Source organism: Anarrhichthys ocellatus, unplaced genomic scaffold (assembly GCF_004355925.1).
Source record: "Anarrhichthys ocellatus isolate YVR2014 unplaced genomic scaffold, GSC_Weel_1.0 scaffold19, whole genome shotgun sequence".
NCBI classification, from domain to species: Eukaryota; Metazoa; Chordata; class Actinopteri; order Perciformes; family Anarhichadidae; genus Anarrhichthys; species Anarrhichthys ocellatus.
In genome coordinates this window covers 5275004-5296343 of record NW_022280049.1, presented here as the reverse complement: position 1 = coordinate 5296343, position 21340 = coordinate 5275004, and the positions used below count along the sequence as shown (strand labels likewise).

The following is a 21340-nucleotide window of genomic DNA, read 5'->3' as shown; positions in this document are numbered from 1 at the left end:
CTGTGAGTTTGAGAGCACGCACGTTTATACATGCACCCACGCCGCAGACACAGATGGCAAGCTCAGTAGTGGGTATTTTACAGGACAGCACTATATCCGGTCTATGAAGTCTTTGATGGCAGGAATGGAACTGACCTATCAACGAGACGAAAGGTGCAGAGGAACAACCCTGCACCCTAATACCGTTTCACTGCAGAGTTTTGCATTTCAATCCGACGCTCTGCTTTTGAACTCTCGTCGCATGGAGGCAGTGAGAATGTAAAATGGTTTCAGCTCAGAGGACAGGCGGGGCTGTGGATTCTCTTATAGTGAGTTACGGTGGGCATAATGGTTGATTAGAGGAGGTGAGTAGGCTGTTCTCCCTCTCTCTCTCTCTCTCTCTCTCTCGCTTAGATGATGTGACTATAACCTCATCCGAAACTGTTACAATAGAAATCTAAATCTGCTCCCCGAAGAGACACTGCACCAAATATCAAACAAACGCTGCATGCAAATGTGGCCGGCCAGAAAGCGGGCGAAGACACTACTGTTCTTACCTCCCAGTGTTTTGGAGCAGCAGGTGGCTGACAGTGCTCTGATGAATGACACCAGCGAGCTCAGCACACTCACAACCAGCACAGTGAAGCAGTGCCGGCTGAGGCAGCCAACCAAATCCCAGCACAGGTCATTTGATTTTATCCCTCGCCCCACAGCTGGGCTCTCAAATGACCAATCGTCGGGCTCTAATTAAGTTCACACTGGCCCACGATGCTGAACAGAAACATAAATGAATAATATCTCCACCGTCTTCCTGAATGCTTTCTTTTTGTTGCAGTTTGTGAACAGCTACAATGCCTTGTCTTCGGGGAGCTCGTTATCGTGCTTTTTTAACAGAGGCACTGTTTCCCCTCGCTGGGAAATTTGAGAGACATTTCAGACTTGCTACACCTTCACCGAAGAGTTGGCGAGCTTCAGGGATTTCAGTTTGCCGGTCTTAATGGATATGTAAAGGAGCCGGTCAGAGCAGAAGAGGGACAAAGCGAGTTGCATGAGAGGATTGATACCACTCTTATATCTGTAGGATGGATATGACGCTACCAGCCAGTAGCTTAGCTTAGCATAAATACCGGAAACAGGGGGGAAACAGCTAGCCAGGTCAGGAAACGGTGCCGTACATAACTCCTCGTAAAAACAACAATGTGTTCGATTTTACACTTTGGTTTTTGTGCAGATTAAAGAAACAGGGAAGCAAATGTATTCCCCAAAATGTTGCACTATTGAACCATTGCCGTAACACCTCGTAGGAAGTGTGCACTGCTAGCAAACACTGGCAGTTCACCCCAGTGGTTCCCATATCATTTGCATTTTTAATAGAGGTAGAGGTGGAGCTCTCTGTGTTATATGCTTTCAGCGATTAATGCACAGTTAATATATCAGAAAATAAATTACAATTATCCAAGTAGCCATAAAAAAACGCTTTGGCACTAAGTTGAGAAGGGTCTCTTCTCGCCCTGTAAATGTTAATTTGTCCGGCAGGTAGCTGCTTTATTTATTTTTGTCACAGATGTGTAGAAAACAGGAGAGACGTGTATTAAACTAGCTTCGCATTTTTGTTTCTCCTCTACAAGCTTGTCTTCAAAAGCCTGTTTTTATTCCGCAACAGACTTCATATACCATACATCCGGCCTTGTTCGTACGAAGGCTGAATGAGTAGGACTATTTCTCCATGAAGCAGTTAGGTCTAGGAATGCTGATATCACTGGTGATGTCTTTAACCCTAATTTCTCCACCCCACTTGGCCCGACCTGCCTCTCTTATCTCATCCATCTCGCACTATTTCTTAAAAACCCTCGATGCTCTGACCCACTGACTCGCCTTCACACTAATCGAGCTGAACGAAAAAACAGCATTCAGCAGAAGTCCAGCGGTTTATTTTTAGGGCGCTTTGTGGCTGGAAGGCCCGGGGGGAAGCAGGAAGTCAGTGTGGTTGTCGTGGCGACGGGAGGGGAACAAAAGAATTGGAGCAGACTGGAGGGGAAATGGGTGTGGTGGGCTTTGCCTCCTATTAGCCAAATACCTACTGACCACAACTAGATTCATTCGCCACCACTAAAACGTGTAGTCGGTATATTCGGGGGAGAGACTTTCTGAAGACGGAGCCTGCTGGCTAAAGGCCAACAGAGTCATCGTAGGACTGACCTCAGAGTAGATCCACAGAGCTGCTCTCAGACCAGCAAATAAACACAAAGGAGAATTGTGGAATCCATCCGACTCATTCTATTTCTACACTATCTGGCTGTATAACGAGTGGACGTCCTGCAGTAGTCATTGCATATGCAGAGATTGAAATAAAACCTGCAGAAAGAGAGGAGCTGAATGTCAAGATTTAAACTGAGAGAGTTTGACTCGTGCACTTCCCACCAGCGCCGTACTTAATGTAAGTCATAAAAAACAGGGGAGGGTGCGGTATATTTTACCGCCTTTCGTCTGAAGGTGAGAGGTGCAAGCGTTGTTCCTCACATGGTTGTCAGCGTGGCAGTGATGGATGATGCCAATATTGGAGCAAACGACCGCTGCCTAAAGTAGCGTAGCTTCCTGCCCGTATCCTACCAGGACACTAATAACTATTATGAGTAGATATTGCCCTGATGGAAGTAGTGCTCTGCGGCAATACTATAATCACACCGTGCCTTTTTTGTTTGTGATATTCGTCGACAGGATATCGAGGCACACTCGAGGTTCTGGAGAGGGTCCAGTCCGATGACATTAGGTCATCCTCTGCTGTTCGCAGACGATCGTCTCCCCTTTGGCTCTTTTGGACCGCGATACCCAATGTGCACTGGGGTAGTTCTCTCTTGTGGGGGGGAAGAAAATGTCCCAATCAAGCGGGTGGTGAGCAGCTGCTGCTGTGGGAGAGGTTCAGGGTCATTTTCACAAGTGAGGGTTGATGTGTGAGACGGTAACGTCGCCTGCCAGTTTGGTGCAGTGGCTGCAGTACTGCACATTATGTCACATAATGTGGTGATAAAGAGAGTGCACAGGAAGAAAGCAAAGTTCAGGTTCTTGCCTTTTTCTGACCCTAACCTGATTGTTGGTTTTTAGAGATAGGACAGAAAGCCGACATGAAGCTTATCTGCGAAATGATTAAAGGGATAGCTTCACTTTTTTCATACTTCGCTCCCCCCCCTCCATCTCTTAACACAGCACTCACATGCCCACATGTACAGTGTGACTGCTCCTCCGGTCCATACTGGCTGCAAAAGCAATTTCAAAGTAAGAGATCCGAGACAAAGATGAATTGTAAAGTGCAGCTGAAGTTAATATGAGACTTCAGCAGTCTGAGTTTGACAAATGAAGTGGATATCTTCACAATCTTTTTTGGAACAAATTACCGCGCGGTATTACTGTCTCTCTGCCACAGCTGGGAAAGGAAACACTAAACACACAAAGAGGGAATTTCACACTACGAAAGACTCACTTTCGGCAGATACAACATTCATTTCTGCTAATTCAGACGGCTAAGGCCTCATGGTAGCTTTAGCTGAACTGTGGACACATGTCATTTTCAAAATGTAAAGCTATTTTTTATGTTGTTTTTTTTACATGATCAGGTGAGGAGGCCAGCGAGGATTGACCTCGTATGAGAACCCAGTTGAGGTGGGTCAGGTATTTGATGAATGAACCTCCCCTTTAAGGGACACACACACACACTAGTTCAGTAGATTAGAGACAGAACCGTTACACAACAGAGGGATCTGCATAGCTCTGCGTGCCCTTGTTTTTTATTTTTTTACTCTGGAGCCTTCGCTTGATAAATGGCAGGAAGAATTGATAAATGGACGGGTGGGATGAAGCCCTCACAATCCAGACATGTGCTGTAGATTTTTATCTGCGCTCATTAATTCAATGTCATCATTAATTTCCATCGGGAAAACGGAAGGGTTCAGTGCAAGCTTGCATATTATTTGATGAAATCGTTTTAAACATTAATGCACAACACAGTGTGCTATGCAATACAAAGTAATACCATGGCCCTGCTGTAAATACTAACCATTAGAAGCTCAGAATTGTGAGCTTTACATTTTCGTACATTATTCCTCACAATGACGACAGTCCGGAAAACGCATTGATTAACCTGCAGCCGTGCTCGTTTGTGAACGCTATTCACATACAGTAAGTTGAAGTTCAGTCTTATTCAACACATGATTCTCTGCCGGTGGGAGATATTTCCCCTCTCTTTTGTATATGCATGAGCATATTAGCATTGGTGTCTGTGCAGATTTAGACTTTCAGATGTGACCTTTGTTGTCTAAATGTCAGGGAGATTGGAGTGGGAGCCCACAGAGGTAGGGCAGGCTTACGTAATCTGCTCACTCTGCGTTTCACAACACACGAGCACAGAGCAAGACAAAAAAAAAAAAAAAACCCTCTTTGAGGACGGTTGTCGTATCTCAGCCGCGATGCCTCGTACGGTGGCTCACTAAAAAAGCCCGGCTTTCAGGAGCCACTGCTTTTATCGGCATGTATGTGCAGAGAGAGTGCCCCGGAAATTATTCATGGCTTTAAAAATACTGATATAGTGCACTCAAATGGTGTTATTCTTTTAAACGCATTCTCTGGGTCTTTTGATCCGAAGCTCTCGGCTGAATGTGAAGACAGGAGTGTAGTTTGGAGAGGGGGGGGAGTATTGTGACTGTGCGTGTGTTGGATGGTTGGCTGGGTGGTGGCTGGAACTGAGCTGAACTGATTCATGTTGTGCCGTCTTCACACAACCTGCCAGCAACGAGAGGCGCAGGCACCGGGACAAGCGCTGCAGGCCCGGGGATGCTGCTTTGTGTGTTACACTATGTTCATCTCGACGCCGAGGCCAAAATAACACCGCGCATGCCTGCCAACGGCAGACACGCGCACCAGAAGGGAGCTGGAGACATTTTGTCCCGTCACTCACACGATTGAGCCTTAAAGGAAAACGGCTTTTGAATACCAAACACTCGCCTCTTGTTGGTTTGAAAGGTGACTCTGAAGTGTTTGTAGCTCGCTCCCTTTGTGGAGAACTTCGGCAGTCGTCTGCACGGAGTCACGGTGGTTAATGTGGATTCCAACCGCAGTTTCATGGCGGAATAAAACCCAAAATACTTTTAGGAACAGTCCTGAAGCACAACCCACTTCTCTGGTATCCATCCATGTTGTCAGTATGTTACAAACGGTTCCAAAAGATATCAACCTGCAACAGAGTTTGCTTCTGTTCTCCCCGGGTGTAAAAAAAAAAGCCCACCAAGCCTAGCAGTGACTGCAGTGAGTTCATTTCACTGTATTCCAGTGCAAATGTGACAGTTTGGAGCATATTGAGCGTACTGAATGGCAGCTGCGGGAATGGTTTGAGCAGTTTTTCACTGACATTTCGAACACCTTGTTCCTGCCATGAAGCTGGGTTGCTGCTCGAGTTTATTGTAAATGGCCTGATTTCAAGCTGACTGCAGCCTCTGTCCTCTCTAAGTGACCAGACTGTTAACAGCAACCTGCAACTTGAGTTGATGCTGCTACAAGGACGGATCGCTGCTACTTTGTGAGTAAAAATGATTCATTCAAGGGAGTGATTCTTCATACAGCTCAATCGTGACCTTTGAAATGATATTGGGCAAAATTATATTGGTTGTTACATTTAAGGGGTGGTTGTTTTTTTTTACTGTGCGCTGCGCGAACGCTCAGGAAATTGTTACTCTGTTTTATAGTTGTTTGGTTCAATATGGGTACGTCATAATGCCGTTCTGAGCACAGGGCATCACATGATTACAAGCATTACCAGACTTTTCCCGGGGGCTTGGAAATGAGATTCACCCTAAGTACTGGGCAAACCTCGGCGCTCCTGAATATATTCTCCTGCTCCACAAATGAGTGTGTGTTTAGTTTAGAGGACTCTAGATACACACACAACCTCTAGTTGAGGTTTGGAGTGTTTTTTGTACCTTTGTTTGTTTAGAGTTCGGTTTTTCTGAGCCCCATGCTTTATTTCAGATCATGTCCTGCTCCGCATTTACACAGTAGCACACTTTTCACATCTGGCGGCCGCCTCTGCAAACCGCATTCTGGTCCGTGGGACACTGAGCAGCTCCACTGGTGCAATTTGAGGTTAACCGTGTTGCTTCAAGTGCCTCAAAGGTGGTAATGAGGTCGGGACACTTCTTCCGGACCAGTTGGAATCAATTGTGCAAAACCCAGGATGTGATCTCTCACTGGCCCACCCACACTGTAAGGACATTTCCCTACCTGTATTTGAAGTGTATGAATCCAGGGTTGTGTAAATGTGTCCACACAATAGCATACACTATTAAAATGATTATTAAATGTATCCACATAATGCTTAGAATGCCCTTGACCCCATTTTCACTCATAGACTGAATACAAGAAGTGGACGCAGTCGGCCATCTTGGAATTTGTCCGTCGCCATCTTGGGTTTTTTTGCAACCAGTGAACAGAAGTGACCATATTTTGACTGCGCAGGAGTGTCTCTGTGGTAGAGATGCCATATACGGCTCTGGTAGCAACCTGTCAATCACAAGGCAGCCCCGCCCTCAAGCATCCCCTGCTTTATGGTCTATTTGACTCTAAATGGACCATCATTTACTAAATGAACATCACGCTGAATTGAAGAAGACTTCAAACTAGCAATTGAGACCATAAACTCATGTTTACAATGTTCACTGAGGTAATAAATCAAGTGAGAAGTAGAGTAATTTTCTCATAGACTTCTATACAATCAGACTTATTTTTGCAACCAGACGAGTCGCCCCCTGCTGGCCAGAAGAGAGAATGCAGGTTCAAGGCACTTCTGCAATTGCTTCACTTTTCAGAACCGGAGGTTGCCGCCTGGTCTCACTACAATATAAAGTGTAAATTAAATGGGAGCTTCGCTGATTTCACACATCAGTTTTGAAGTCGCAGGGAGTACCGCTAAAACCAGATGCAGGTCTCCTGTGGGTCTGGAGGAGCTTTATCAAGTCTTCGGGCTAAGCATTGCACATTTTACAACAGACAGCCTGCTGGCCGTGTGGAGTTTAGAGGATGTGGGTATTTTCCAGTAAAGACATTTTCAAAGTGTACACAAATGTGTATTTTGCTGAAAAAACATAAAAAATGAAAGGGTGACCTGAGTCTTAAATCTGGGCTTCATTCATCACAATGAAAAAAAAAATGTGAGTTTGAGTTCAGACTATTTCATAAATGAAGGTGAACTTAACATTTGTTGGCTACAAGTGAGAGTACTAAACATTTCCCTCCTGTGCCCCTGTTCTCCCCCAAATAGCGTCACATGTTTCTCATCATACTTTTGTGACGGATGACATAATTAGATCTAGAACTGCCTTTTTTTTTAAAAAATTAACATGCATTTTAATCATGAAGAGATTGCTCTCGATTGCCCGTGGATGGCACCCTCACGTGCCTGCTGCTTGTTGGTCCGGTGCAGCCAGCGGTAATGCAAAATGGGGTCGATTATCAGACCAACTGGGCACACTGTATCTGATTGATGCGTGGCCACGGACAAATTGGCAGAAACGGCTGACATCGCGCCAATAAAATTATGAGACGGTGATCACTTTGAGGAGCGCGCGCCCGTTATTCTGACATTTATCCTCCTTCCATCGCGGCCCCCCGTTAATGACAAATGATAAATCAGCGCGGCGCCGTGATATTTTTAGACGGTGGGGTGGTGAGATTAATGAGGTTATGATTCTGGCCCTCTGTGGTCCATGTAGTGCCCCCCCCCCCCCCCCCGACTGTAGGTGATGGCTGAAGCCGGCAGTCTGGCGGCGGAGCGCTGATCAGCATTAACACAGGACCGCCTCTCAGCCTCGCAGCCGATCTCTCTCTGGTCCCCCCACTCACCGGAAGGCGGCTCGGCAGCTGCGAACAGCCTGCGCACAGCCTCCCTCTTGTTTGCTGTGAGAAGCTATTGGCCTGAGAGTCGGTCGGTTTAGGGGGGAAGAGGAGAAAGCACCGGCAGGTGTTGACTAGCGGGGAGAAATCGCGGTGCAGACTGATGACGATGATGATGGTGAGGAATGATGCATCTCTTCCCGTGCCTTTATGAATTACATCGCGTATTGTGAAGAGGCGTAGAGGCATCTTTCTTTTTTTCCTTTTTCCCCGTTTTTTCTTTTGGGTCATTTCTTGCCTGAGCTGTAATGGTGGATTTCTCCGTGGCTTCGAGGCTACGCGTCTAGACGTGGAGGGCTGAATTTCCGCCCCGTCTTCCCGAGAGCGCATCTCAGCATCGGCCCGCAGCGCTGCGCCATCATGGCCTTGGACGTCCAGACTTGCGCGGTGTTCACGGTGATCGCGGTTCTGGTGCTTGTGAACGTGCTGTTGATGTTCATCCTCGGTACTCGTTAATGGATCTGCGCTTGGGGCCCGGTTCGCAGCGCAGCGCACTTTCGCACAGGAGAGGAGAGACAGGCAGTGCGCGTTGGTCGAGAGCGGGGACACCCGGCGCTCCATCGCGGCTACGCGTTGAAATGAATGACGTTGGTACAACATAATGTATTTCTGTTAACCCCCCCACCCCACCCACCCACCCACCACCCCTCTCCCCAATCCTTCGTTATGTCTTGTGTCCTCTCACCGTTTGTGATAGCTAGTGTTGTCTGGTGGTGGTGGTGGTCGTCGTTGTGCGGATACAGATCTGTGATGCTCTTGCCTTTTTTTTTGTGGTGACTGGAAATTCATATCCCCCCGCATATAAACATGTCCCCCCCCCCTCTCCTCTACGTCGATCTCCCTCTCTCCTCCATGTTGTATTTTGTGGATTATGCGCATGGATTAATTTAATTCTATACTCATTCGATTCTAGAGGAAAAATGAATCTGATGGTCTTCTTTTCTTCTTTTCTTTTCTTTTTTTTTACCAACAGCCTACTGCTGCGTCAGGTCTTGTTTTCCTATTGTGATCCACTGCCACATCCACAATATGGCAGCTGATAGCCGTGCAGGAATCTCTCTCCACTGAAGTAATTGGGATATTTGTAGCAAATAGCAGGTGCTGAGTGAGAGGTTGCTGCCGATGGAGGACTCTGGAGGATCATTGTAATCTCAGCTGAGCAGTAACCAATAGCAGGCAGGGCTAGGCCTAATAAAGGAGGGCCTCTGTCACTCCAGGTTTCCCCCATTTTAGATGCAGCTAAACTCAGCTCCCATTTCACAGCCCTACAATATTCACATTTCTCCAGTTTGCAACGTTTGTATTGTGGCACCTGTTTTATGCAGCCGGCACATTGTTACGCCTGGTCACTAAACGGTGTCTAATGAGGAAAAAGTATCAGTAAATATGCACATTTCTTACATATGAAATGTCCTCCAAGTGCAAAGGCATGTCAGGGGGGGAGATAAAAAAAGCTCCTTTTCTTCTTCTTTTTTTGACCCCACTTGCAGTTGCATAATCTAATAAAGGATTGGAGGCAGGTGTCATGAATGTTGAATGAATGTCAGAAATAGATATGCTAAAAGCCCATCCCAGAGCCTTCAATGACAGTCCTATAAATAAGGATGGTAGGCTGGCTAGGTTTTTAGAAGATACTGTATGTGTGCTCTCTCACACTCAAAGCTAAGTGCCGAGCATTTTTTTTTTGTGTGTGTGTGTGTCTATAGTTAAGTGGTAAATGTTGTACTGTAGGTGTAGAAATAAGTGATTGGCTACCATTTATTATGGACACGAATAGCTCCATCACATGCTGTAGCATGTGGACTGGTGTGTGTGTGTCTTCATCAACGCATAAACACCCCTCCTGGAGGGGACCCCCACAGGACTGTAAACACAGCATCCTAATATTGCATACTGCAGTGGCTATGGCTCAGGTGGCTAGCGGTGATAACTCAGTGCTAGTTACAAATGTGTATTCACATGTTAGGTTGCACGTGTGTGTGTGTGTGTGTGTGTGTCGGGGGTGGATGTTATCCGTATAGTCCCTCTTTGAATCTGAGTCGTGCACACGTCCCCGAGTGTTCACACATTTGTAATCCCTCCAGGGCAGGTGCCTTCTAATAGAGTACCGTTAAATGCTGTGCAGTCAGAAGTGTCAATGTGTGGATGGTGTGCGCGAGCGAGACCACAGTGTGTGTGTGTGTGTGAGAGGATGTGAATGCATTTCTCACCGGTTTTAGGCAGAGCATCTTTGATTGGCTCCCAGACTCGGGGTATAAGTGTATTACATAACAGGGTTGGCAGACACAGGGAGGACGGACCGCGAGACTCACTCAGTGCGTCGGAGAGAGAAGCCTCTTGCTGGAATACGGCAACCTTGCCACTCGACATCGCAGGCTCGGCTCTTGCGGGAGGACCACCGCCTCGAAACTCTTCCAAAAAAAAAGAGATTTTAACTATCATGATTGTGTGAGCCGGACTTCTCCATGCATACACTCTCTGAGCAGTTTCATGTCACAAACATGGTAAGGCTGGCTAAAGGCGTGTGTGTGTGTGAGTGTGTGTGTGTGTGTGTGTATGTGTGTGTGTTGCTCGGGGATGCTGGAGCTGCTTTTGGTGCAGATGTGCTACGGCTAGAGATAGAGGAGGATGTTGGAATGCAGTGTAGCTGCCGGTGCAGTGAATGCTGATGTGTTGTGCTGCAAAGATGATATAAGCGAGTGAATCCTCTTTCTGTTCTCACATGTTGCCTTGTCAGCCTTGTGCTTGAACGTGAGACCTAGAGCGTTGCCGTATGTCTCCGTGTGTAGGGATAGATTCCACTGCATTCATCTGCGTTGACCCAAATACAGGTTTTGCGGTTTAGAGGCGGCAGTTTTCGCCCTTTGATCTTTGATGTTGTAACTGCGGTGTAACCATCATGATGACACAGGTCCTCGCAGCCGGTATAGGCACGCAGGTAACGAGGAGTTTTGTGGCAAGACTTCCTCTCTGTTTGTGTGTTCACCGTGTGCCATTCGATCAAGCTAGGTGTGAGGTTGTGCTAAGGCTTGGGATTGGGGAGATTGATTATGTAATGCTTTTTAATTTATTCAGACATGTAGAGGGGGGGGGGGGGGGATGAAATGTATTGGAGAGGGCAGTGATGATCTCATTAGGGAGATGGAGGGATGAGGGGAAGGGGAGAAGTGAGCAGGGAGGAACATTGGCCGTGAATGGATCTCCGTCTCTCTCTCTCTCTCTGTCTGTCGGCTGTATTACAGCAGATTGATGGGGATTGGAGAGATTGAGCTGGGAGTGAATGGGGCCGAAAATGGAGTGGACCTGGAGCATGGGGGTTGGAAGCTTGTGGGGGGGGGGGGGGGGGTGGATTAGGGAAAGCAGACACAGTAAGGGAGCGAGAAGCAGGACGGCCCTCAGTGTTTCAGGCAGAGGTCCCGGTGTCAGATGGTGGCGGTCAAAATTTGGTTTCTACTTTTTTTTTTGGACTCTTTGATTTGAATCAAACTCCTTTTGTAAATCTTTTTGAGTGCTATTCATTCATTGGTGCTGTTTCCATGGCAGCGTGACACATGTTTTCTGCGGTGATCCTCCTCTCTTCCTGTAGTGGAGAGCTTTGAGATGTATTGCTACCCCTCCCCCTCCCCCCAGCTCCAAACCCTTACCTGATTGAATCAGGCTTCTCAAGGAGATCTTTGATCTCAGCCCTGCATGCAGAAGCCGACACAGTGTTCCTTTGATGTTTACATTGACATCACATCACATTTTAATATTTAATGACAGAGCGATATTGCAGATGTTCAGTGGTCACACGCACTCCTAAATTTGGAAATATTCCGCTTGCATCCTGAAGTGTCAGTGAAGCATCCTCATCTGTCACCATGACGACGGCTGTTCTCTCCCTTCCCAGGCATGGACATCCCTCCCTGTGTTCACTCCTCTGCCCTGATTGGCTTATATCCCCTGTAGCTGTCTCAGTAAGCCACCAGGGAAGCAGACATGTGTCCACAGGTTGAAGGGGCAACGTAGCTGCTGAGTCTGAGAGCTCGGATCCTCACGGGGGGGTTTGAATACACACACACAGTCTGCCGTCCTGCAAACACTGCATCAGCACCTTAGGTGGGATAGCATATTTGCGCTGGAGTGATCAGGTGCATTTTAAAAAGGTTTTTCCCATCCAGGAATTTCATTTTATAAGAGCCGAAGCAATCTTGAAAGGATGGAAGGAAAAAAGAAAACATTAGCAAGGTCCGTTTAGAAAGCAACAGTGGCTCAATATTAATACGCAGAAGCCTTGAATGCAAGTAAAGAAGTCATTTAACGTCCATCCATATGACATCCCCGTCTCCGGGCCTTTTGATAACTCCTTACCTAGAGCCTGAGCAGCTCCTGTCAGGCTTGGTTAGCGCTGGCTGCTCTGCCCACAGCCCCAGGGACTGGATGCATGGTTAGCTCTGGACTGGAGCATGCTGATGAACACTACTTTGGAGAGAACAATCGGAACAAGCAGTTGTAGCTGTGCCACAGATGCATACAGGGGTTCAACGCACGTGAAGGTAAAAGCGTGGCTGCACGTGTGTTGCGTTGTTTTTTTTTGTTTTTTTTTTGCTCATCTCAAGGCCACCGAGCTCAGCCTCCGCGTGATGGATGGTGAGGCTGTTTAGTAGATGGATGATGTGAGAATCAGGTTCCTCCTCAGCAACGCTGTCCTTTAATGAGAACAACCTTTAGCCTCTCCAGATCCCCTGAAGAATACTGATCACCTGACAGGCCTCCATGTCCTCACACACTATACGCCCGATGCATGCGCACATCAATATTACTCTGCTCGTGTGCATGCGCACCAGTTGCGCAGTTGAAACATTTATTTCAGCGTCGCATCATGTCCACATTAGTTATTCATGATGCCAGAACCAATAGAACAGATTTGATGAGTCATCCTTCCGTGTTGTCAAAGACCGTGCGGCTGATAACAGAACAAGCATGAAGGAAGGGAGATTATCCCTTCACATTTGTTTGCTCCTCAGCATTTATATTACATTAACACATGTAATTATTCTAATGTCATAATGGGCCAATTACCATCGCTGTGTGGAGACTGGTGCTGTGCTTCTGAACACCGTGTTGTTTCTCCACTAATGGCTCTGCCTTTTTTTTTTTGTGTGTGTTGCCGTATTTTGTTGTGTTGTGCTGTGGTCTGTGTCGGCTATTGTGTTGTTCTATTTGCAGTCCCTAAGCTGCCAGTGGGCCCTGGCTTTGAGGGTGTGTATTTGCATCCATTAGTAATCTGAGTGGGCTCAACAACAAGGATTCACACAGATTTAGGCCAAAATGAGGCTGAGCGCTGAATTACAATCACTTTCAAATTAGATTTAAATGCTGTTTTTTTTTTTTGGTCACGTGGATCAATATCCATTGGTGCTCATTGCGCTGTTTCAGTTATGAAAAAAAGCTCAAGATGTCGCCTGTCTTTCCCTCCCCTTTCTCCAGTTGATAAGTGGAGGTTCAATCGTCAACGCTGAGGCGGTATGGGACCATGTGACCATGGCGGACCGGGAGTTGGCGTTTAAGGCCGGTGACGTCATCAAGGTGCTGGACGCCTCCAACAAGGACTGGTGGTGGGGCCAGATTGACGAGGAGGAAGGATGGTTCCCCGCCAGCTTCGTACGGGTGAGTTAGCTGCGGCCGTGGCTGGCCGGCGACCATAGACACAACACACACACACACCCACACACGCACTGAACATATGCACACAAGCTGATAAACACACTGAGGAAGGTGCACGAAACACACACAGATGCACACTGTTGAATAATGCTTTATTTAGAGAACACATAACACTCAGGAGATCTGAGAATAGCTAGCTAAGTGCCTTTATCGGGTGTTCAGGGACAACAAAACAAAGATGCTGATGAGCCCCTTTTTTTTAGTTTGGCATCAACCTCAGTACCTACCCTTGAAACCCACTTAAATTTACATCGTGATTATATCTCACCCATATTTGAGTTCAACTTAACCCAACACAAAGGTCTGATGCAGCTACTGCAGCTTGTTCCACACTTCTCTTACTTATCTTTCTGAAGGAAGAAGTAGCATCCTTGTTGTAGGTGGAGACCCTCTTTCCTCCTCCTTCCTCCCCCCTTCCCCCCTCCCACAGACACTCCTCATGGCCATTCCCACTTGTCCACCCTTCCATATTTCACTCCTGAGAGGGCAGGGCAGACAGGCTGACCGACTGTCAACCAAAAAGTATCTTTCTCTTCTGTCATTCTCTCTCTCCAAGGTGGAACCCCACCCTCCTCAGCCCCAAACAAAACAGGTTTTCTATATCAACCCCATAGCAACTCCACGGTTCCAAAACACCACGTCAAAGGTGCGTTTTTTTTTTCCCCCAACTTCATCTACCCATCCAGCCTGCCCGCCCACCCGCCCCGCTCCAGTCTGTCCACGCAACGTACCCCACGACATTACCCGAAACATTAACGTTCCCGTGACGTTTTCACATCATCCTCAGCGGGGTCGATAGAGAGGCAGAACTGATGAGTCAAAAGTAAAGTAATGTTAAATGTCTCCCTTAGCGGCCTGCACTCAAAATTCTGCAAATGTGTTCACATAGAATCAAATGGATTCTGGAATCATTATTCCGGTTAATATTCATGGAGATTTCTCTTTCAAATATGGATCATTAACTTTTTTCCATTTACTGTTGACTCTGACTATTTCTCAGTCTGTACGCTGCGCTCCATAGTTCTAGCCTGCACTCAGTACTCCACCACCCGTCACTCTGCTTGTCTGTGGCGCTGCATTCCTCATCTTGTGTTTGGCATTCTACCCGTCGGGTTCTTTGATGTTCTCTTGGCAAAAACTGTGTGTCATCAGGTGTTGGCCGCTGGACATCTGAAACCACGCTCACTTGGCCCTTTCTGTGAGCGATAGTGGGAATACACAATGTATGTGGTCCTGTGCGTGTGTGGGTGTCGGTGAGTGCATGCATGTGTGTGGAACATGTGAGTTTGTGTGCGAGTGTACATGCATGCGTATGTGCAGGGGGGGGGGGAGTCACACACAGGGCCAAAGTTGGGCATTGAATATCCTCTGGCCACCACGCTCAGAAGGAGGCTTATTTTAAACTCTGGAGCGTTTGGCAGTTTGTCCCTCACCTTTCAGAAAAGCTGGACCAACAGTCTTACTCACTGTCCAAACGAACCAGAGACCCTCTAAATGAAGCTCTGTGTGTGTGAGATGTGTGTTCACGTGTGTGTCTGTGTGTGTGTGCATTCACGCTCATGAGGTGCAAGTAGTACCACTTTTACAGCAAAGGTTTGTGATATGAATACCTAAATGTGTCTGTTTACTTATACTTTTTTTCCCGTCAGATTTATACTCTGAACACATGACATGGCTGAGCACATTTCTTTTATTCAAGTGCATGTGTGTGTGTGTGTTTGTGTGTGGCTCTGTGTGTGCACTCAGCTGTGGGTAAACCAGGAGGACGTGGGAGGGGAGCCAGCCGAGGGGACCAGCGAGGTGCAGAACGGGCACCTGGACCCGACCAATGACTGCCTGTGTCTGGGCTCGCCCCTCCAGAACCGAGACCAGATGAGAGCCAACGTCATCAACGAGATCATGAGCACGGAGAGACACTACATCAAACACCTCAAGGACATCTGTGAGGTACTAAACACGTGCGCACACGCATACATCCACTGCTGTTCCGGGGCTTTGCTTTTAGTAGCAGAGAGACAATAGGAAAGGTAAATGGAAAGGAGCTGAATGAACTGGAACGCGTGTGAGAAGAAGCAGCCGGTTTGATGCTACAACACTCCCACATTCACACTTTTAGTCAAGACATATTTTTTTTCTGTTGTTATCAAAACAGTCCAAAAATAGTTCTCTCTTATTTCTTTCTTTTTTTTAAATTTTTTTTTTTTTTAGATAAGAAGACACAATTTGTCGATTGTACACAGTGGTGGCAGCAGCGATCTAGTCCACATTCAATTTGTGATTATGATTCATGCCGAAGTGACAGGCTCGACTTCGCACCTAATCAAATTAAACAAGAGCCTTGCCATTTGTTACATTTTTAGCATGGCAAGCCTTTTATAAAGACTCAGAAACATGACACGTCCAAATTTAAATCTAAATCTAAAAACTGGACGGATTATTTATAATCAAACGTTTGAATATGTTTAAAAACTCCAAAATTCTGTGAACTCCTTTTCAATGTACGTTTTCCACCAATAGTGAATTTCACAAGTCTAGTTATGTATACGGAACTGGGTTTGCAAGGCATAGTGTCAATAGATGCATACATGTACAGTACAGCTACAGTGTTTATTATATCAACTTTTGTATCTAACATGGAACGGTTTTTATCTTTGGGAATCTGACAACAGCTAATAATAACTTCTCCTCTGTCCCCGTCTTGATGTTCAAATCAAAAGTGAAGAGGAAGCAGTGCCACATGATAATTAGTTCAAAAGAATCTATGGGAATACAAGATTAATGATGTTATAGTATGTAAATGTGAACTGATATTAAGATTAGGATTTCCAGATATGCACTTTATTATTATATATGATCGAAAAAGACCATCGTTATAATCAAATGACTGTCTGTTTGTCCTACTGCCAACAGTAACAGTACAACCTCCTGTTGAGTGCAGCTGTCTTCCTGCTGATACCGTAAAAAAAACATAATATAGAGACAAATTCCCCAAAATACAAGTGAGTTAAAGTAAGATTGCATAATACTGTTTTTTACATGCGGGGCAGTTATTTCTAAAATGTTGTCTCCAGCACAGCCGTTGCCTCTGTGCTAGATAAATAGAGGTCGACTCTGAATACAGAACACAACACCTGCATAATGACTTTGGGTGGGCAAGATTTTATAGCGCAGATTTTTTTGCTTATCTAACCATCTTTCCTCAACCCTCTGAATACCCTTTGTCTGTAATCCGGGTGAAGCATCATGTTTAAAAATAGCCGCAATAAAGCGTAAATTTCACCTTCTCACCTTCACACTTATCGCCTGTGGAGATTACCCAGCAGGTTCAGATTTAGTACAAACAAGCACGGGCAAGAAAGACTTCTTTGACTTAAAACAGATGTGGACAAGCCAGTCAATGGGTTATTCTTTGAATTAAATGTTAAAATGATACTTTATCATAACTATTTCCAAACTTTGTGTGTCACGTAAGTAAAAGTAAAGGGTTTTAAAATTTAATCAAAACTAAAAACTGATATTTTTTCTTGGTTATTGATGGAACACGCCCTGACTGTAATGGCTAGTCACTTCGGGCTCTATGATTAAAAGAAGCTCCCCATCTCATAATCATAATAATGTATTTTACTCTTGCGCTATCGATCCTTTTCTCAGCTTTTAATTTTGATTATTGGCGTTGAGCTCGACTCTACGAATCCAAAAGTCTTAACGTATGCGTTTGATAAACGGAGAGAGTTCTGGGTGGTGGAGTGTGAAACAGCAAAGATCTACCTCTCACAGCAAACCTTTTTCCCAAAGTGCCGAAGCTTCAGGGCATTTAATTAACCACAAGAATTGGACTGACTGAAATTGAGGCCACAGTTCGACCTGCACTAAATTGTTTTTGACTCTGCAGAAGCTTCGGAGTCGCAGTTCATTTTGATTCAAATGAATTATGTTTAAGCAGTGACTGCAGATGTTTATTACAAAGAATTAGCAAAACTAGTGATGAGAAGTAACAAGCTGTGGCCTGCATCGGGCTTTTTCTTCAGCAGTTTTCTGACCCCGGCACTTAAAACCGCATCGTCTTTGAAAGCCCCGTGGTAGTTGTAACCCGTGTTGTTGTTGCAGGGCTACCTGCGCCAGTGCAGGAAGCGCGTGGACATGTTCAACGATGACCAACTGAGGGTCATCTTTGGGAACATCGAGGACATCTTCCGCTTCCAGATGGGCTTCGTTAGAGACTTGGAGAAACAGTACAACACAGACGACCCCCACCTCTCTGAAATCGGACCGTGCTTTTTAGAACACGTGAGTTCAAATGGGGCTTTTCTCGAGTGTTTCCCTTTTATAACGCACTTCATTTCAACACAGAAAAAAACGGGTTTGAGAAAACTTGATGTCCAGCTGAGAGCAGCCGTAATTGCTCATTATTTTGTTAGGTTTTGTTATCTCAAGATCAGAATTTAATAATCTCGTCATCTGGAGATAACAGTAAAGCTGTGGCTATAATTAAGTCACCAGCAAACAGTTTTTCTCAAGATAATGAGATAATTAAGTCATGATCTCGAAAAAAAAACCAGCTCTAATAAAAATTTTAGCGACCGGAGCTGCTCCTCCACACATCTTGGCACGCTTCTCCCCAGCATGTTTCATTAAAAAGAGGATTTTGTTTCATATTTCCCCCTCTCATCTTGTATCTCTCTCTGCTCTTTTAATCTACAGCAAGATGGTTTTTGGATCTACTCAGAATACTGTAACAACCACTTGGATGCCTGTATGGAGCTGAGCAAGCTGATGAGGGACGGCAGGTACCAGCACTTCTTCGAGGCCTGTCGCCTCCTCCAGCAAATGATTGACATTGCCATAGACGGCTTCTTGCTCACCCCTGTCCAGAAAATCTGCAAATATCCACTCCAATTGGCTGAGCTTCTCAAATACACGGCGCTGGAGCACAGGTACCGTACGCTTTGTCCAAAGTCACGTTTAATCTGGATCTGAACATGTTGCTTTTTGATGCTTTGATGGCATTACCGATGCATCATTGTTGTTCCAGATGCATTGTGTTGCTTTGCAGCCGTTGCAGGTGTTGGGTTTGTTCTACTGAAGCGGTGGTTATCCGTGCATGAAGTGAAACAAATGTTATTTTGCACTGTTTTGCCAGCTTTCTGTGAATGTTGTGTGTGTGGGGGGACATTTCATCAGGGAATCTCAGTTGCATCGAAAATGTATACGACGACACTGCTGCTCACCATCATGTCACATCGTCCTCATTTCAATACACGGCCGTAGGATCATTGCACAGAACGACTGGCTATAAATAGATTGCAGATTAAATATGAATTTGGGCTTTCGCTGGCACACGTACGCGCATCAACATTCCCAACACACACACACAGCGGGCACCGCACAGAAGCACAGTAAACATTTGCAGATACGAGAGCATCCAGATGTGCAAACTCATGTGTGCAAACCCTACAGAAAAAAAAAAATGGCGCGAGTGATTCAGCGTGTCTCAGCCAGCTCCAGGTCATTGACAAAGCACGCGTTCTCAGCCAGAGAGGGAAAGGTGCCAGCTCTGCCTGCCAGATCACAGTGTTTGACTGTTTGGAGCTGTAGAGAATCTGCCTGCTCTCTGTCACACACACACACACACACACAGACAAACAGACACACACCCACAAGCAGGCATTATCTTCCAAAGTGAGGATTGGATCCGTTGCATATCTAAGCCAGAGGGATAAATCCAGCTCAGTTAGCATAGACGCAGTGAGAGTTAACTGTGGATAGAGAAAGTGGCTGATTAGAATTAAATGGAAGTATGTTATTTTCACTGTGTTCCAGCGGACTTACTGCTGCTACTTGAGTTTACAACTCCAGTCCTTAAGTAGGCTACTCTGTATCGTTCACTGCTGCAACATTACATGTCCTTTTATTTATTTATTTTTTAATGGGTGGCCAAACTCCAAGAGCTATAAATGTACCCTTTAACACCCCAGAAGTACTTATGTATACACTGTGTCCGTAGTGATTATCGATACGTGGCAGCAGCACTGGCAGTAATGCGGAACGTCACTCAGCAGATAAACGAGAGGAAGAGGAGGCTGGAGAACATCGACAAGATCGCCCAGTGGCAAGCCTCTGTTCTGGACTGGGAGGTACGTGTATGTGTTCACTGCGGAGCTCTTTTAAAGCAGCTGATGTTGTTTTACTGGCAGAATCTGGTCCAGTCTGCTGAGTCCATCTGCGTAGTCACGGATATTGCCCAGGGACGGAAGAACTTTTACTTCATTTACATCTCACGTGATTTATTCTAATCAGGAGTGACTTTTAAAAGTTAGAATGGTGTAGAGTCTTTGGCGATTAGACCCATTTGTGACGTAGTCATATTTAGGGGGGTATTGATGCCATGGTTAGTACAGGAATAGCCGGATGCTGGATCCTACATATCCCATAATGCAACGTGATAGCATTTTTTGTTAGACTTCCCCTGCCATTAAACCCGGTTAAATCATGGTTTAACTTTAAATCTTGTTGCACCAAACTTTAAAACGAGCTTAAAATCAAGGATTCAATTGAAACCTCTCTTTAAATGTCAGTTTGGTTTTCACTCTAAACCGAGATCAAGTTTAATTCTGTTGCACCGAAACAATAAACTCCAATGTGATCCAGTATCAACTTTAAACTCACGCTTTTAAATGGCTGCCCTCTTGAGATGGATCGAGCAAAATGATCAAGTTCAAGCTCAAAGAGAATGAAAGTTACCACCAGGAACTGTGACGTGGTTATGTAACAGTCTCACATTAATACTGATGTATCTGTATGACCTACATTAGCACACAACTAGAGTGAATAAAGACATCCTTAGTCGACTAACACTCGTAAGATTCTGCAGACGAATCGATTATTTGGTTTAACTAACAGATCTGTAAAACTGAGTTCCTTCACAGAGAATCAAGCAAAAGCAACTCTTAAAATCTTGTTAGCACACAATATAGTAAATAAATAAATCTCAGTCGACTAAGACCTAAACGAAACTAATCGACTAAGATGGGGCAGCCCTACAAAGAGACAATCAGCAAGATGATTGACTATTTCTATATATTTACGATATATATATTTAATGCCTGTCATCGGGCCGGATCCCCCCAAAAACAGACAAACATTTTACGACATGCAGGTTCACCGGAGACTCCTTCAGTCTCCTTTCAACCTGCAGTTGGAGCTGTTATGGAGCTGAACAGGAAGATTAGACGGGCAGTGAAAGAAATGCAGCCGTAACGCCGATACGCCATCTTAAAGCTTCGTAACTAGTAATGTTAGGCCACGTGACTTTTTAGCTAGCTAGCTATTGAGCTAGCTATGAGCCACAGGAGACACTGTACAACTATTCTCACATGCTGAGAGCCACTGACCATGATGAGTAAACTGATCTTTACTGTATGCTGGAACTTGTATCTTTTGGCAGTTGCGTCATAGTGCACGGTTGTGCCTATGAGTGTCTTCTTCATGTCTACATTGTGTGTGTGTGTGTGTGTGTGTGTGTGTCTTTGTATGTAGGGCGATGATATCTTGGACAGGAGCTCGGAGCTCATCTACACTGGGGAGTTGTCATGGATCTATCAGCCCTATGGACGCAGCCAGCAGCGAGTCTTCTTCCTCTTTGATCACCAGCTGGTTCTCTGTAAGAAGGTAGGCTCTCTCTCTCTCTCTCTCTCTCTCTCTCTCTCTCTCTCTCTCTCTC

General features: G+C 45.6%; 1 protein-coding gene across 15 annotated transcripts in view; it reads left to right on the top strand.

Annotated features, from left to right (window-relative positions):
* The window catches only part of LOC116389207 (rho guanine nucleotide exchange factor 9), a 41648-nt gene that overhangs the window by 10911 nt on the left and 9397 nt on the right, over nt 1-21340 (top strand). For 7 of the 15 annotated variants that reach the window (XR_004213108.1, XM_031857709.1, XM_031857703.1 and 4 more), the window contains 7 exons: nt 13384-13563; nt 14177-14266; nt 15367-15567; nt 17728-17907; nt 18322-18554; nt 19625-19754; nt 21157-21288. Coding sequence is in view for 14 of the 15 variants with exons in the window: in XM_031857709.1 (XP_031713569.1) it covers nt 13384-13563; nt 14177-14266; nt 15367-15567; nt 17728-17907; nt 18322-18554; nt 19625-19754; nt 21157-21288 (1146 nt within the window). In the remaining variant the exon portion in view is untranslated. The other 8 variants (XM_031857715.1, XM_031857712.1, XM_031857710.1 and 5 more) reach the window with 8 other exon arrangements.